Source organism: Lycium ferocissimum, chromosome 1 (assembly GCF_029784015.1).
Source record: "Lycium ferocissimum isolate CSIRO_LF1 chromosome 1, AGI_CSIRO_Lferr_CH_V1, whole genome shotgun sequence".
NCBI lineage: Eukaryota > Viridiplantae > Streptophyta > Magnoliopsida > Solanales > Solanaceae > Lycium > Lycium ferocissimum.
The window spans coordinates 749,178-765,254 of NC_081342.1; the positions used below are offsets into that span (position 1 = coordinate 749,178).

A 16,077-nucleotide genomic window follows, 5' to 3' on the forward strand; every position below is an offset into this window, starting at 1 on the left:
TCTCTTGTTTCCGTGCAAAAGGTTTCTTTTCATTTCCTTTCCAGCCCAAAAAATACAGTATAGTAGCTTAATTAAACCACTCTACCCCAACCCCCGCTCTTTTCTATCTACCCCCTAAACACCTGACTGATTTAATCATTTTACAACTCATTCTAAGAAACGAAAACGTAAATATTTATAAATAAAGCTCAATTTCATTTACTAATAATGAAGTCATTTTTTTTCCTATTTAGTGGAATTTTTTTTATACAAAAGATGTTCTTATAGAAAATATTTAATGCAATACTAAAACTACTACTACTTCTTCTTTTTTTTTTTTTACATAAAAACAAAACAAAGGAACATTGCACCTTATTATTTAATTTCTTTCCAATTCTTTTCCCTTCTCTTGTTTCCGTGCAAAAGGTTTCTTTTCATTTCCTTTCCAACCCAAAAAATACAATATAGTAACTTAGTTAAACCACTCTACCCCAACCCTCACTCTTTTCTGTCTACCCCCTAAACACCTAATTGATTTAATCATTTTACAGCTCATTCTAAGAAACGAAATCGTAAATATTTATAAATAAAGCTCAATTTCATTTACTAATAATAAAGTCATTTTTTTCCTATTTAGTGGAATTTTTTTTTATACAAAAGATGTTCTTATAGAAAATATTTAATGCAATACTAAAACTACTACTACTTCTTCTTCTTTTTTTTTTCCATAAAAACAAAACAAAGGAACATTACACCTTATTATTTCATTTCTTTCCTATTAATTTCCCCTTCTTTTTTATTTCCCTTTCCTTGTTTCCATGCAAAGGTTCACTACTGGATAAAACAGTTAATTTAGTTGTGCCTATTTAGTTTGATCGTCTTACCGCTCATTCTAAGAAAATGGAACGTGACATATAAGTAAATAAATATCAATTTTGTTTCTTAATGATAAAGTCAATTTTTTCTATTTAGTGAGAACATATTTATTTTTTATAGAAAAAATATTCAATGTCATCTTGAAACGTTATTATTTTAATTTCTTTCATATTCTTTTCCCCTTCTTTTTTATTTGATTTCCCTTCTCTTGTTTCTATAGAAAGGTTTCTTTTCACTTCCTTTCCTACATTTCCAAGCAAAAAATACAATAGTAAGTAAACTAGTTAAATCACCATTTTATCCTACTTAATAATCATTATTAAAAATATTTTAAAGATTTAAGGTGAAAATATTATTTTTTAGAATAATATTCAATGTCATACTAAAACCACATTTTTATTCCATAAAAACAAAATAAAGGAACATAACACCTTATTATTTCAATTTCTTTCCTATTCTTTTCCCCTTTTTCTTTGGATTTGTTTCCATATAAAGGTACCTTTTCCTTTTTTACCTTTCCAAACCCAAAAAAATAGAATATAAGTAAATAATAAATTAGTTTCCATGCCAAGGTTTAGTAGTGGATGAAACGGTTAATTTACATGCGCATATGATTTGATCGTTTTACCGCTAATTCTAAAAAAACAAGAATGTGATATATTTGTAAATAAATATCAATTTTATTTCCTAACGATAAAATCATTTTTTTCCTATTTAGTGGGAAATATTTATTTTTATAAGAAAATATTCAATGTCATACTAAAACCTTAATATAATATTTCAATTTCTTTCCATACAAAGGTTCCTTTTTTCCTTTCTACCTTTCCAAGAAAAAAAAAATATAGTAAATAATAATTAGTTAAAATAATAGAATATAGGAGTATTATTTAATTTCTTTCCAATTCGTTGTTTCCATACAAAGGTTCCTTTTTCATTTCCAACTTTCCAAGCAAAAAAAATAGAATGTAGTAAAATTAGTTAAACCACCCTGCCCCAACTATTATGGCTCTACCCTTGTAAACCCTAATGATTTAAACGCACACTTTCTGCTCTCCTCAGCACACTCTCCCAGTTTCTTTTGCGCTGTATCTGTCCGCAACCTCTCTCTTTTCTCTTCTCCATATATTTATAAACCCTAGAAAGGGGGAATTGATTAAATATCCCTTTCGTTATCTTTCTAGGGTTTATATTATCCTTTGTTGTAATGGATCATCAGAACCTTGCTGTTATTCTTCGTGCTGCTTTGAGTCCTAATCCTGATGAACGTAAAGCTGCTGAACTCAGTCTCAATCAGGTACTTATAATTTCATTAAACTAAGTAGTATTAATGTTGAATTTTAACTGAATTTTATTGGATTTGCTGTTTTGATTGAATTATGAGTAGTACTATGTGGTTATTTAATTTGCTTATGAAAGTATTAGTGTTGATATAATTTGCTTATGGAAGTTAGTGTTGAATTTTGAGTTGACTGAGAAAAAACTGAATTTGATTGGATTTGCTGTTTTGATTGAATTATGTGTAGTATTATGCAGGTATAGTTTGCTTATGCAAGTATTAGTGTTGAATTTTAAGTGAATTTGATTGGATTTGCTGTTTTGATTGAATTGTAAGTAGTACTAATTTGCTTATGAAAGTATTAGTGTTGAATTTTAACTGAATTTAATCGGATTTGTTGTTATGATTGAATTATGATTAAATCTCTGTCGTTATTTAATTTGCTTATGAAAGTATTAGTTAAGTTGCGTTAGAATAAACTGAATTTGATCGGATTTATTGGCTTGATTGAATTATGTGTAGTACTATGCAGGTATAATTTGCTTATGAACGTATTAGTGTTGAATTTTAAGTTGATTGAGAATAAAATGGATTTGTTGTTATTATGATTGAATTATGATTAAATCCATGTCGTTATTTAATTTAAAGCTGCTGAAGACAGTCGTAATCAGGTTTAATTTGCTTATAAAAGCATTAGTATTGAGTTTTGATCAGATTTGTTGGTATGATTGAATTATGAGTAGTACTCTGTGGTTAGTAAATTTGCATCGAACATACTTATCAGAAAGTAGTTTTGGACCTGAATTATGGATTTTTTCATTTTGTTATTGTTGGAATGGGGTGTTGAGAAATTGTTGGATTGAGTTTTAATGGGATTGGATTTGTGGTGTTGGAGTTGCAAATAAATTTTCTGTATTGAGTAGACTATTTAATTTATGGCAATATATGGCCGGTTTCAAGTTGGATTTGTTACTTTTGACTCAAGTGTTCTCGTTATATTTGATAATTAATGAAGAAATATATTTGAATTCTCCATTTATCAACCATTAAAAAGAAACTGGGTTTCTTAATTGTGCTGATAGTGAATTGTTTTGTACTTTGATATGTGTATGTACTCTGAGATGTGTATGTATAGGATCTGACTTTTAGTTCTGCGCGTTTATCTAAGATTGCGGTGCTTATTTTAGCTGTTTGTGATTATTGAATTTGAATCCTCTTTGTCCTCCTGGATTACAAGCTCACGGTTGACATTATAGGATGTGAAATCGCAGCACTTGAATTTTAGGGAATAAATATGTGGATATTGGTTTAATTTTGTATATTCCTGAGTGCATCTGTATTTGCAGTTTCAGCATACCCCGCAGCATCTTGTGAGATTGCTGCAAATCATAGTAGATGGGTCTTGCGACATGGCAGTCCGACAGGTGGCTAGCATTCATTTTAAGAACTTCGTTGCAAAGAACTGGTGCCCTCATGATCCTGGTAATGACCTTATTATATATATATATATATATATATATATATATATATATATATACCCCCACAAACGAGAAAAGAGGAAAAAGACAGATTTTCTATATGGAATAAATTGTCAAAATATATACTTCATGATATTTTCATTAGCGGTTGGATAAATTTGGTATTTACGGAGAAATTCGTGTTGATGTAGCTGAGCAATCAAAAATTATGCCAAGTGACAAGGAATTGGTGAGGCAAAATATTCTCATATTTATTGCGCAAGTTCCTTCATTGCTGAGGTATGATTTCTTATCTGTACATATTGTAATGTGTTTCGAATGGAAATCCTATTTGATAAAACAAATTGTTGATAATCATTTTCTTTTACTACTTTTTAACACTGGACTCTCATATAAGTAGACAATTTTGTTATTGTGAACAGGGTACAGTTGGGGGAATGCCTTAAGACAATGATACATGCAGACTACCCGGAGCAGTGGCCAACACTTCTGCCCTGGGTAAAGCATAATCTGCAGGATCAGCAAGTTTATGGTGCTTTGTTTGTTCTGAGAATTCTCTCTAGGAAATATGAGTAAGTTGTTGATTTAGAATGATGCTTTTCTTGACAAGTTCTATTTTCTTCGTTTTGGCTACTCCAGAAATTGTTTCTATGCGTTGTGCTTTACGTTCGTCTGCTGATTCATGACCAGTGAATTTTGCGCTACAGGAAATGCTTTTCATGTACTTGAACTCTTGAGTTTGTACTTCAGGAATAATGTCTGTTTTCAACACCAAAAAGGATATAATGCATAGAGGTATTTTTATGCATGTTAATGCATCTGCAAAAGGGTCCAAAAACTTTTTGCTCTTATAACACTCCATGATAATTTACCTGCGCTGTCGTGAAAACGTTATTAGTTGTGGCCGCAGACTGTCTTAATAAAACAGACCTTTAGGTTTTGAGTATAATGAGTGTGTCAATGGTTCACATTTTTCAATGCCTTAAAACTCTTTTACGAAATTAAAACACGGCCGCAGACTGTCTTAATAAAACAGGCCTTTAGGTTTTGAGTATAATGAATGTGTAAAACACGGTGTGAGAGATTGAGAGCTCATCCAACATCTTTTTCCCCTTTTGATCGTGCCGTGGGGGGGCTCATCTTTGCAGGCACTTTATAATCCCCAAGTTCTACATCTGTATTTATTATATAGTGTCCCCCGTCCCAGGGCTTTGGTTTAGTGGTAAGATCGTAACATGTCATGGGTGGGTTAGCCACAGATTACGGGTCTGACACTCTGCATACAAAAGCCTGGTATTTAAGTGGAAAAAAGTAGAGGAGTAGGTCCATGATCCCCCGAGTTCCAAACCATGCGCCACTGGTCCTTGGGGATTTCTGGGTATTAAAAAAATGTATTATATAGTGTCTCTGAGTTCTCAGCATTTGGATGAACAGTAGTAAAGTGCAGGGATATCCTTCCATCTGTTTTGCAATGAAGAAACACTGTTGAATGGCTTTGTTATCTATGAATCTTCATTCTTCTGCCTTAGATCACCTGGATGGTGAAACTCCATTATAACTTCTTCTGTGTGCTCATGTCTTTTCTCTATTACCAGATTCAAATCAGACGAGGAGAGAACACCTGTTTATCACGTTGTTGAGGAAACTTTTCCGAGTCTTCTCAACATATTTAACAGACTTGTTCAGATAGCAAATCCGTCAATTGAAGTAGCAGACTTGATCAAGCTCATTTGCAAAATATTCTGGTCATCCATATATGTATGTTTTCTTTGAACGTTTTTATTTTGGTTATCTTATAAGGTTACATGTCCCGATGAGGGTTGTTGTTTCTAATTATTTAGCTAAACCCTTTAAAGAAGTGTTTGGTGTGTCTAGCAAGTTTCTGCCTGTTTGCCTACTTGTCTTCTGTTAGTATTTTCAAATATTCTTGATCTGGCAAATAATTCATAGAATTGACCAGGATAATGAAAGCTGTCCCCCCTGATCTTCAGTTTCAATGCTGATAATATAACTCCTTAAAAAAAGAAAAAGAAAAAATCTGATCACACAACTGAATTTGTGTATGCAACTCCTTACCTTTTCCATGTCAAAACTCTTTTCCAGTTGGAGATTCCGAAGCAGTTGTTTGATCCAAGTGTGTTCAATGCCTGGATGGTTCTTTTCTTGAATATGTTGGAGAGGCCTGTCCCTGTGGAAGGCCAACCAACTGATCCAGAGCTAAGGAAATCATGGGGATGGTGGAAGGTGAAAAAGTGGACAGTCCATATATTAAATCGACTTTACACCCGGTAAATTGATACCCTTATGCTTATTTGGTTCTGATCAATTATGGCTTGCTTCTAGTATTGATCTCACCTTTTTTGTTTTTTTCCAGGTTTGGAGATTTAAAACTTCAAAACCCAGACAACAAAGCTTTTGCTCAAATGTTTCAGAAGGGTTATGCGGGGAAAATTTTGGAGTGTCACCTTAATCTATTGAATGTTATACGTGCTGGTGGTTACTTGCCGGATAGGGTGATCAACCTCATTTTGCAATACCTAAGCAATAGGTTTGTGCAACTACTTTGTTTACGAATGTCACATATACTAATCTGTAAATACTTCCTGAATTATTTCCTTCGGAAAATCTGTTTATACGTAGTAGGCAAAGCATGGACTTGAGTTTTAGTAAGTTGAGAAGACTTCTTGGATTTTCTTTTTGTTGTGAGTTGTATCGATAGCTTTACAATACTACAATTTTGTTTAGTGGATTAAAGTTGGATGCTCTAATGTGGATTTAATGAGACAAAAAGTAAGGTACTTTGATAGAGTACTGCTCATTTGTAATTGAGAAAAGACTTTTCGTTTTAGGCTTCTAGTGGTGACCAGAGAGTGAGTGCTTGATCAGTGACAATGCAGCTTGAAATGGGTAAAGCATTATAAAGGACTTCGGTCCTCATTTCTCTCTCTCAATGACCCATGAAGAGGTAGTAGGCCTATGCAGAAATACTGTAGATTAATAGCATAGAAGTGGGTTCTTGCCGAGAAATTAACAGATTTTGGACGCCTCAGTTTTGAGTGAGATTGTTCAATATGATGTGTCTTGCAGTTTTTTGAGTGGAAGATGAACATGAATCTCGGTCTTCTGTGAAGAAAAATGACTGGACTTAAGGCCTTACTTTTTAGATAGTGATAATCTTTTCTACAGGTCCTCTAGCTGCTTTACTTCCTCTGCTACTTTGCTTTGTTTCTCTAGGTTGCTTCTATCGGTAGGTTTCTAATAAGCCGTAGTGAGTGATATTAGGCCCTGGTTTTGATTTCAACTGCTGATTAATGATTGACTGCAATATATGTTAACTTTTTCTGCCTCTCTATTTTGTCTATATCAGGCACTATTAGCCGAATCTCTTTCCTTCTCCAAGCTTCTAGATTACGGTTTGGTAACTGAAATGCACTCTATTATTTCTACATCTTTCTGGATACTTAGTTACTTTACTTTGTACTGTACAGTATCTCAAAGAGCAACATGTATAGCTTGTTGCAACCCAGACTTGATGTTGTTCTTTTCGAGGTCATCTTTCCGCTTATGTGCTTCAGTGATAATGATCAAAAGCTTTGGGAGGAGGATCCTCATGAATATGTGAGGAAGGGTTATGGTAATTGATATGTCATTCGCTATTACGTATATTGCTGTCCTTCCACTCAGCTGAGTTCTCAGCAATTTAAGATTAACATTCCTCTTTATAATTCTGCAGATATAATTGAGGATTTATATAGTCCCAGAACTGCTGCAATGGATTTTGTGAGCGAGTTAGTAAGAAAGCGTGGTAAAGAGAACCTTCAAAAATTTATACTCTTCATTGTTGAGATTTTTAAGAGGTATCTTTCAACGTTAATTCACATGGTGTCACTCATGTTAAGCTCGTTTTATGATAACAAAATTCTTGAGTGCGTGTTTTGTATTTTATTTTCTTAGATATGAGGAGGCAGCCCCAGAATACAAGCCCTATAGGCAGAAAGATGGCGCTCTTCTTGCAATAGGAGCTCTATGCGATAAATTGAAACAAACTGAACCATACAAATCAGAGCTTGAACGTATGCTTGTGCAACATGTTTTCCCTGAATTTAGCAGTCCTGTGGGTCATCTTCGAGCCAAGGTGTGTTGGACTGTGTATTTGGTCTTTGTTAATTTGCATTTTATATGCTCAGCTACTGACTATTGGTTTATGCTGTCTAATGATTTCCTTTGGGTTTTCTTTCAGAGGATTAATGAGGCAAAATACTGAATTATGTAACATACTTTTTTTTGTTCACCTTTCCTCTTATCATCGGAAGACTTTTAATTCTATTAAGTGATATTTTGTATGTAGTAGCTGCAAATATCAACACTTTGTACCTTTAATTTGAAATTGCTATTTCAAGAAGCTTCCTGGCTCATTGAACTCTTGTAGATTTTCAATCCAGTCTACCCCAAAGGCTGTTTGTTTTGATATTGTTAAAGCCATATGTTCTCACTAATCTTTTACCAATAACTGGAGGAAGATTGCTTGCTAACTCATTCCTCGTTTCTAAAAATAAGTTGTATCTTTCCTGTGCAACTGGAGGTTTCTTCTTTTCTGTTAGATCCTTACCAATTCTTCAGCAATCTTCAAATACTGCATCCATTCACTTCTTTATTCCTGTTGGTTTTATTGATAGTTATTGTTGCAAAGAACAATGTTTTCCTATTATGGGGGAGCATATAGAGCAATTTGTCGGTGCCTCTTTGTTTTTTTTAAAAAAATTTTTTCTTCCTGTTTTCATAACTTCGGATCTTCAAAATTAATCTGATACAGCATCATCATTGCCAATGTTTTATCTTTCTATCGCTGCAGGCAGCATGGGTTGCAGGACAGTATGCCCATGTTAACTTTTCAGATCCAAACAACTTCCGCAAGGCATTACACAGTGTTGTGACTGGAATGCGTGATCCTGACCTACCTGTTCGCGTTGATTCTGTTTTCGCTTTACGTTCATTTGTTGAAGCCTGTAGAGGTAAACATATACTTGACATTTTGGTATCTTCATATACATTAATCCTGCTTACACTTCTCATTTTTGTTTGTACCTGCAGATTTGAATGAAATCCGGCCCATTCTTCCGCAATTACTTGATGGTACTTGCAAGATTCTTTGCCATTTATATTGCTAATGAGCATCAACTGATGATATTTTTGTTTAACAATCCTTTTCATATCAATTGCGTTCAGAATTTTTCAAACTTATGAATGAAGTCGAGAATGAAGATCTTGTGTTTACGCTTGAGACTATCGTGGACAAGTTTGGTGAGGAGATGGCTCCTTATGCTCTTGGGTTATGCCAGAATTTGGTGAGAATATTTGTTATCAGAGCGCTTTTGAATGCATAGAATATCTGCTTCACCAAAATCTAATGAGTTGCTTTTTAGGCTGCTGCATTTTGGAAATGCATTAACATGGCGGAAGCAGAGGAAGAAGCCGATGATCCTGGAGCTCTTGCTGCAGTTGGCTGTTTACGTGCCATTAGCACAATACTTGAGTCAGTGAGCCGGCTTCCACACCTTTTCATTCACATTGAGCCAACACTCCTGCCAATAATGCGTAGGATGTTGACTACGGATGGACAAGGTGCTTTTTCTGTTTGATTGTTAAAAGATATTTTATTGAGACAAGGTCCTTTAATTCTTCACCTATCCAAATAAGGGTGCTTTATTCTTCTGTTAGCTTGTTGCCTTTTGTTAGTAAGACAATCATTTAGTTGAAGTTCGCAGTTTCTCAACCCATGTGGTATCAAATTGAGTGACACTTCTACATGGTATAAACTATAATGGACCCAGTCCATCTGTCTTGAAATACATTGCTGCATTATCCAATTCTCATTATCCAAACTTCATACTTTCTTGTGGAAGGAAAAGAAATGTAATGTAAAATATGGGCAAGGAAAACAGAGGAGAAAGTGTAAGGAGTTCATTCATTTCCTTTGTTTGAGGAAGGCAAAGAGTCATTGAGATGTGATATGCTTTTCTGCTGTTGTTAATTAGGTGATAGACCAAGATAAGAGCCATATTGTTCCTTTTGTTTTTTCAAACTTCTTTCCTCTTCTTCTGTACTACAAAGAAGAAAAAGCAAAGGGGGTTTTCTTTCATGCAGTTTGCCTAGAAAACATTTTTGAAGTGTTAAGCTGCAGAAAGACTGGGTGGATCATTTTAAAGTAATTCGTCAGTCTGATTAGCGATCTAATGTTTGGTAAAAACTCCTACTTCCTTCGTGAAGGATGGAATATGACAGGTGAACTTCTTGTGGTAAAGTGCACAACTAAAAGTAAGCTGTAGCATAAAATATCAGCTAGCTTCATTGCTAGTGTATCTATTTGGACGGGAACAATTATCTTTTGTTATTTCCATCTGTGTTCATTGAAGTATTAGAAAAAACGTGTTGAATGCAATCTTGCAATCTCGTCCAAAGTCAGCATGGTTTATATATTTGCAAGATGTATTAGTTGAACTATGCATCCTGATCTTAAAATAAGCTGGATGTGTCGCATTTTTCTTGGAAAACAATGTGTTTCTCTTATAACCACCAATTGTTCTTCCTGCAGAGGTCTTTGAAGAGGTTTTGGAGATAGTTTCATATATGACTTTTTTTTCGCCAACAATATCCATGGAAATGTGGAGTCTTTGGCCATTGATGATGGAGGCGCTAGCAGACTGGGCTATTGACTTCTTTCCAAGTATGTGTAGACATTTTAATGTTTCTGTTGGGAAAATGCCGTTATCAAATAGGGTTAGTTTGTACAAATATTTGCTGCTTCTAATGCCTTCCTGTGTGATAAACACATTTGCTGCGTGACTTGTTTTTGGAGGTTCAGTAATTATCTAAGAACTCATGATATGCTCAACTAAGTTTCATGTGTTTAACTAGATCATTTAGAATTAAGGAGTAAAATTGTGTTCAGGGATAGATTGGTGGAAAAGAGTTTCATGAGCAAAAAGTTTTTGTTTTGTCTTGTTGTATTTTGAACTACTCTTAATCCTTCTATGTTTTTCTATTTTCTATTTTCTTTACTTTCCCTTTGTTCATTTTTTTGGGGAGGTAGTAGTAAGCTGCAAATCAATTTAGATGGTTGGATTTCATTTCATCCTTCTAAAGATTGGCCATGTTTGGTGAAATGATTTTACGATGCTGTTATATTGCCTATACTGTTAGGATTGTGGCCTTAATGAGATATGATGCATTCTTCTGTCAGAGAGATGCTAGGTGCTGCAGAATGCAGCATATGTTTTTTTTTTTTGTTTTGCCAGTGGATAGTAGATGTTTTATCATTTATATGCAACTAAAAATTACAGTTCTGCTAATTACCTGATTTGGTTCCCCTTTCTGTTGGTGTTGATTTATGCTTTTGCAGATATACTGGTTCCTTTAGACAACTATATATCCAGGAGTACTGCCCACTTCCTCACTTGCAAGGATCCAGACTATCAACAAAGCCTTTGGAATATGATATCATCTGTAAATCGAATATTGCAACCAAGTTTTAGTTTCTGATCATTTTGCTTTACATTAAATTGTGTAATAATTAACATTTCTTGTCAGGTCATGGGAGATAAAAATTTGGAGGATGGTGACATTGAGCCCGCACCTAAGCTTATTCAAGTTGTATTCCAGCATTGTAAGGGACAGGTGGATCACTGGGTTGAGCCGTATATCAGAATCACAATTGAACGTCTCCGCCGAGCTGATAAACCATATCTGAAGTGCCTCTTGGTCCAAGTGGTAATTTACTTGTTCAAACTGTATGCTGTGTATGTTTCTCCTAGTAACTGCATACTCTGGTTGGTATGTTGTAAATGGATGCTCCCCGGGACAGTAACATAGGAGGAGTGCTAGTTACTTTGCTTCAACCACTCCCTTATGTGTCCTTTTTTCCTATTTGGATGACCATTGATCTAGAATGTCTCATTTTCATTTGACGTATGGCAGATGAACATTCTCTTTGCTGCATCAACATGCACATTCTTCATTTTTAATGGAAGCAATATTTACATGAAATTGATCTTCAAACAAAATGAGGTTGATCACATGAAATCCTGTATACCAAATGTAGTGCATTAGTAATGGAATACTCAAATTTCTCTTCCGCAACAAATATTATGGTTCTCAAATGCTAAAGTTCTCTACATCTCTCCCTTATTACTTGCTTACAAATTTCCTGAACAAATTAAGATATTATTCCTAGAGCCGGACTGGATGTGTGTGCACGACTGGACTAAGCTTTCTAAGCCAACTAGTTGGTATTCCTATAGATTCTGCTCCATTATGTTTTGTTCTTGGATATTTCTACATGGCTTCAAAGAGATCGCGCTTTCTTGAATTCCATGTGATTTCAGGTGTATTTAGTTCCTTTTTTTAATGCCTTCAATCACTATAGAGTTCCACAAATGAACAGTACATTTGGATAGCTTCTTTTTTTTTTCTTTCTAGATTCTGTTTCACAGGTTGCTGATGTTTCTATTGTTTGATAATTTTCCTTTTGGCAGATAGCTGATGCTCTTTACTACAATGCGCCTCTGACATTGAACATACTTCAAAAGCTTGGCATTGCTGCAGAGGTGTTTAATCTCTGGTTCCAGATGTTGGGACAAACAAAAAAGAGCGGAGCACGGGTTAACTTTAAAAGGTAAAGACCTGGTAGTCTCTCTGTTTTCAATGAAAAGGAGAAGATAAAACAACTTTGAACGAATTAGTTGGTAAACAGGCCACTAATGTTCCTTATATATTGTTTTCCAGGGAACATGACAAAAAGGTTTGCTGCTTGGGCTTGACATCTTTGCTTCCTCTTCCTGTGGATCAATTGCCAGGGGAGGCCTTAGAGCGTGTTTTCAAAGCAACTCTAGATCTGCTTGTTGCCTACAAGGATCAAGTAGCAGGTTAAACTTATTTTGCTTTTTCCTCATTTTTCTGGTGCAATACGTCACCGTATATAATCATCTAATATGTTAATCACCGTGTTTAGAAGCGGCTAAGGAGGACGAGGCAGAAGATGATGATGATATGAATGGATTGCAATCTGATGAGGATGATGACGAAGAGGGGTCTGACAAAGAAATGGGGGATGATGTTGAGGAAGGGGATGAGGCTGAAAGCATTAGGCTTCAAAAATTGGCTGCACAGGTGATTCCTTAAGACTCTGCTTGTAATCTTCTATTTGAATCTGTACTGCTGATGCTCCATTTCATGTGTATAATTATGTTGTGGAGTAGTCTCATATACTACTGACTGATTTGCTTTAAACTGAATAGGAGTTGGAATACATTTGTGTTTTTACTATTGAATTAGCAGCTTGAGGTGGATCTGGTTTCCATCCTCTATATGACAGACAGTTGAGCAAGTGATGATGCAGTGATGTATTGCAGATAATTCACAGGATTTTTATTTGAATGAGGTTGAAGAAGAGAATACACAGGGTTTCTTTTAGAATGATTATGATATATGAAGAACTCTGTTCTGTTAAATAGTTAAATGATATGAGTTTGATAGTGACATTGTTTGTGCCTCAGAACACAAAGGAATTTGAAGTACCTTCTGTAGATTACCTTTGTGATGGCTTCTTGTAGGAGAATTTATTACAGATTGATGCCTACCTCTACTTCAAGATAAAGAACGACGCCGTCAGAGTTAGCACTCTAAAAGCTTTTACATCTTGTGCTTCTTTTGCAGGCAAAGGCTTTCCGTTCACATGACGAGGACGATGATGATGACTCCGATGATGATTTCAGCGATGATGATGAAGAGTTGCAGTCACCCCTTGATGATGTGGACCCCTTCATTTTCTTTGTGGAAACAATCAAAGGTATGATGCTGCTGCTTATTTTGTTCTCAGAAATGCTTTTTGCTTGGTGTTGGGCAGTGGGCTCACTTATCTCTTCTTCTCTATCCTTGGGACTGTTTGATCCAGCTATGCAAGCATCTGATCCATTGAGGTTCCAGAGCCTTACCCAGACTTTGGACTTCCGTTATCAAGCATTGGCAAATGGTGTTGCTCAGCATGCTGAGCAGAGAAGAGTGGAGATAGAGAAGGAAAAAATGGAGAAGGCATCAGCAACCGTTGCATCATGATTTTGGTCAGCCAGTTTGCTTTTGGCCAAAACTCAATTTGCTCCGAGTTCTCCGTGTATCCTTTCATTCAATAATGTGATTTGAGAAAGAATTGAGTTAGTTGCTAAGTTTAAAGGTTTTGAGGGGTCCGCTGGTTCTGGAAACGTGCAAGTCTTGATGAGTAATCACATCCAAACATGTACTTTGGTTACGAGGGGCAGAAGTTGAAGTTGCACTAGGCCTGCTCCCTTCTCTTGCTATGTGGTCTTGATGAGTCTCCGTGAAGTGGGCTAATTCTATGTCAGAAGATGCCTCTTCGCTGGATGTCATTGCTTTTTTTTCTTTTTTTTTCTTTTTCCCGAGTGTCTTGTAGTTCATTTTCATACGGATGAAAACGTTAGGATTATTCATTGGTGGCCTTTCTATTTGGTTTAGGAAGGCGTGGGGGTTGGGGGATGGGGGTAAATGCACACAGCATTTATCATGTATTATATTTATTCGGTTACCAGATGATGCATATACTGTCTGAATTTGGGTGAATTAATGCCCTAAAAGTTTTGTAAGTCATGGTTGTAGTTTATGTTCAGTATTTATACACCATTGGTTTATTTTTGGGTTGGAAGGTGTTTCGCATTTCAAGTGGTCACACAATTAGCTTTGCTGCTGATTGTAAAACATTTAGTATTCCTTGATCTGTATTCATGGGGAATATCATAATTTGATTTGTTCTTTTTTCTAAATGATTCTTTGAATTTATCGTGCTGCCATCTCACTCACTCGTCGGCTTCTTCGAATTTCTATTTTACTTCATCGATTGATTCGGGTAATGGCTAGAGCATTTTTTTGGACTCGGCAATGCCTAACAAAACATATTTGTTAAGGGACATGGTGCATGACACTGGAACTTGTTGGACTATTGAAACCTCAGCCAGAAATAGATGGTGAAGAGTACCGTTGCGATTTAGTTTGCTTTGCCTTTCTAAAAATATTTTAATAGCCATACTCAAATTTTGCTCCATATTGTTTTTAGGCAGGTTAGATACTTTGAACCATGTATTTTATCCATGTTCTTGTCTTCACAGTTTGATATCTAATGTTTCTAGTGACGATTTTGCCACCAGTTATAGAAGCTGGCGGAGAGGGATTAGATGGGGGACGTCCCGTAAAGTATTCAAATACTGTAAAAAGCCACTTGAGTGGTAGTACAACAACAATCCAGTGTCATCCCACAAATAGGGTTTGAGGAGGGTAGGATGTACGCAGACTTTACTTCAACCTCTGTGAGGTAAGAGAGGTTGTTCCTTTATGGGGTAGAGAGGTTGTTTTCGATAGATCCTTGACCCACTTGAGTGGTCACTAAGGAAACTATATCTATTCTGTATTGCAGTTTGCTGACCATGTCTGAAGTGCTAAACTATGAAGTGACAAGTGATATGTCTTCGCATAAGCCTTCCTAGTGATTCACTTGTCCAGTTCGAATAGTAAAAATATCATTTGTTCTCAACTTAGTGATCTTCTAACATCAATTTTCAACAACGTTGATATTTGGTGTCCATTTTACATGGTAAAGAAGGAAGTAAAACAATCTCTTTTTCCCTCTCCCTTAAATCGATTACAGTGTTTTTTTGGTTTATCATTCGTTGTGGGGAACATATTGACCCGATTAATCGCACAGTAGAAAACTTAGCAGTATGAAGTTTTTAACATTTTCTATCAAAGAGAACTTCATATTAAGGGTAGAAATGACACCAAATAGCTGTTTTTAGCAGCTCTATTTAAAACATATCTAAGTCTTAACAACTATTTACACATTAGTTAGTTTTGGCAAATATCATATCACTCTGTTGCTGCTGCTTCTTCTTCAGAGCATAAAGTCTGCAGTTTTTTGAGTTGAAAGAGGCTTACTCCATACTCAAAAGAACTGCCAAAATTATAACTTCAGCCCTTCGTTAATGAATTTGAATTGCATTCAAAGGCTTTGGCAGTTCAGAATTCATACCCAAAGATCTAAAATTTGATTATGAGGTAGCTACGTTACTCCCTCCGGATCAAAAAGGATGTCCACTTAATCATTTGTATACCCCTTAAGAAAATACAAATTATTCTCGAAAATAGCGGTCCTAAAAACCACTATTTGTGCACTTCCCCATTTCAAAAGTCTAACCTAAGGTGCCGTTTGGCCATAAAAATTATTTGCTTTTTTCCGGAATCAGCTTTTGGCCATGAAAATTCCGAATACAACTTGAAGTTGTATTTCGAAATACCAAAAACTCAAAAAACTTGTTTTTCAATTTTCTATAACTACATTTCACTAAAAATTACAATTTTAAAAACTATGGCCAAACAAAACTCCAACTCCAACTCCAAAATTCCAAAAAA

At 35.4% G+C, this 16,077-nt stretch overlaps 1 protein-coding gene across 1 annotated transcript; it reads left to right on the top strand.

Annotated features, from left to right (window-relative positions):
• Window positions 1–1,889: 1,889 nt before the first annotated feature.
• On the top strand, window positions 1,890–14,438 carry LOC132031152 (importin beta-like SAD2). Its single transcript, XM_059421368.1, has 22 exons — window positions 1,890–2,149; window positions 3,478–3,613; window positions 3,801–3,888; window positions 4,032–4,181; window positions 5,205–5,367; window positions 5,713–5,897; window positions 5,984–6,157; window positions 7,098–7,243; window positions 7,343–7,466; window positions 7,564–7,744; window positions 8,462–8,621; window positions 8,701–8,742; window positions 8,836–8,954; window positions 9,033–9,231; window positions 10,202–10,333; window positions 11,009–11,112; window positions 11,197–11,376; window positions 12,141–12,280; window positions 12,391–12,530; window positions 12,617–12,774; window positions 13,321–13,453; window positions 13,559–14,438. The coding sequence occupies exons 1-22, from the start codon at window positions 2,060–2,062 to the stop codon at window positions 13,717–13,719; spliced, it is 3,105 nt and encodes a 1,034-aa protein (XP_059277351.1). The 5' UTR covers window positions 1,890–2,059; the 3' UTR covers window positions 13,720–14,438.
• The last annotated feature ends 1,639 nt before the right edge of the window (window positions 14,439–16,077 follow it).

Excerpts from the sequence above, each read along its gene's own strand:
- LOC132031152 (XM_059421368.1), top strand. The coding sequence starts at position 2,060 with ATGGATCATCAGAACCTTGCTGTTATTCTTCGTGCTGCTTTGAGTCCT. Across the intron at positions 4,182-5,204 it reads ATTCTCTCTAGGAAATATGA|ATTCAAATCAGACGAGGAGA; the intron begins GTAAGTTGTTGA and ends CTCTATTACCAG. Across the intron at positions 8,955-9,032 it reads TTGGGTTATGCCAGAATTTG|GCTGCTGCATTTTGGAAATG; the intron begins GTGAGAATATTT and ends GTTGCTTTTTAG.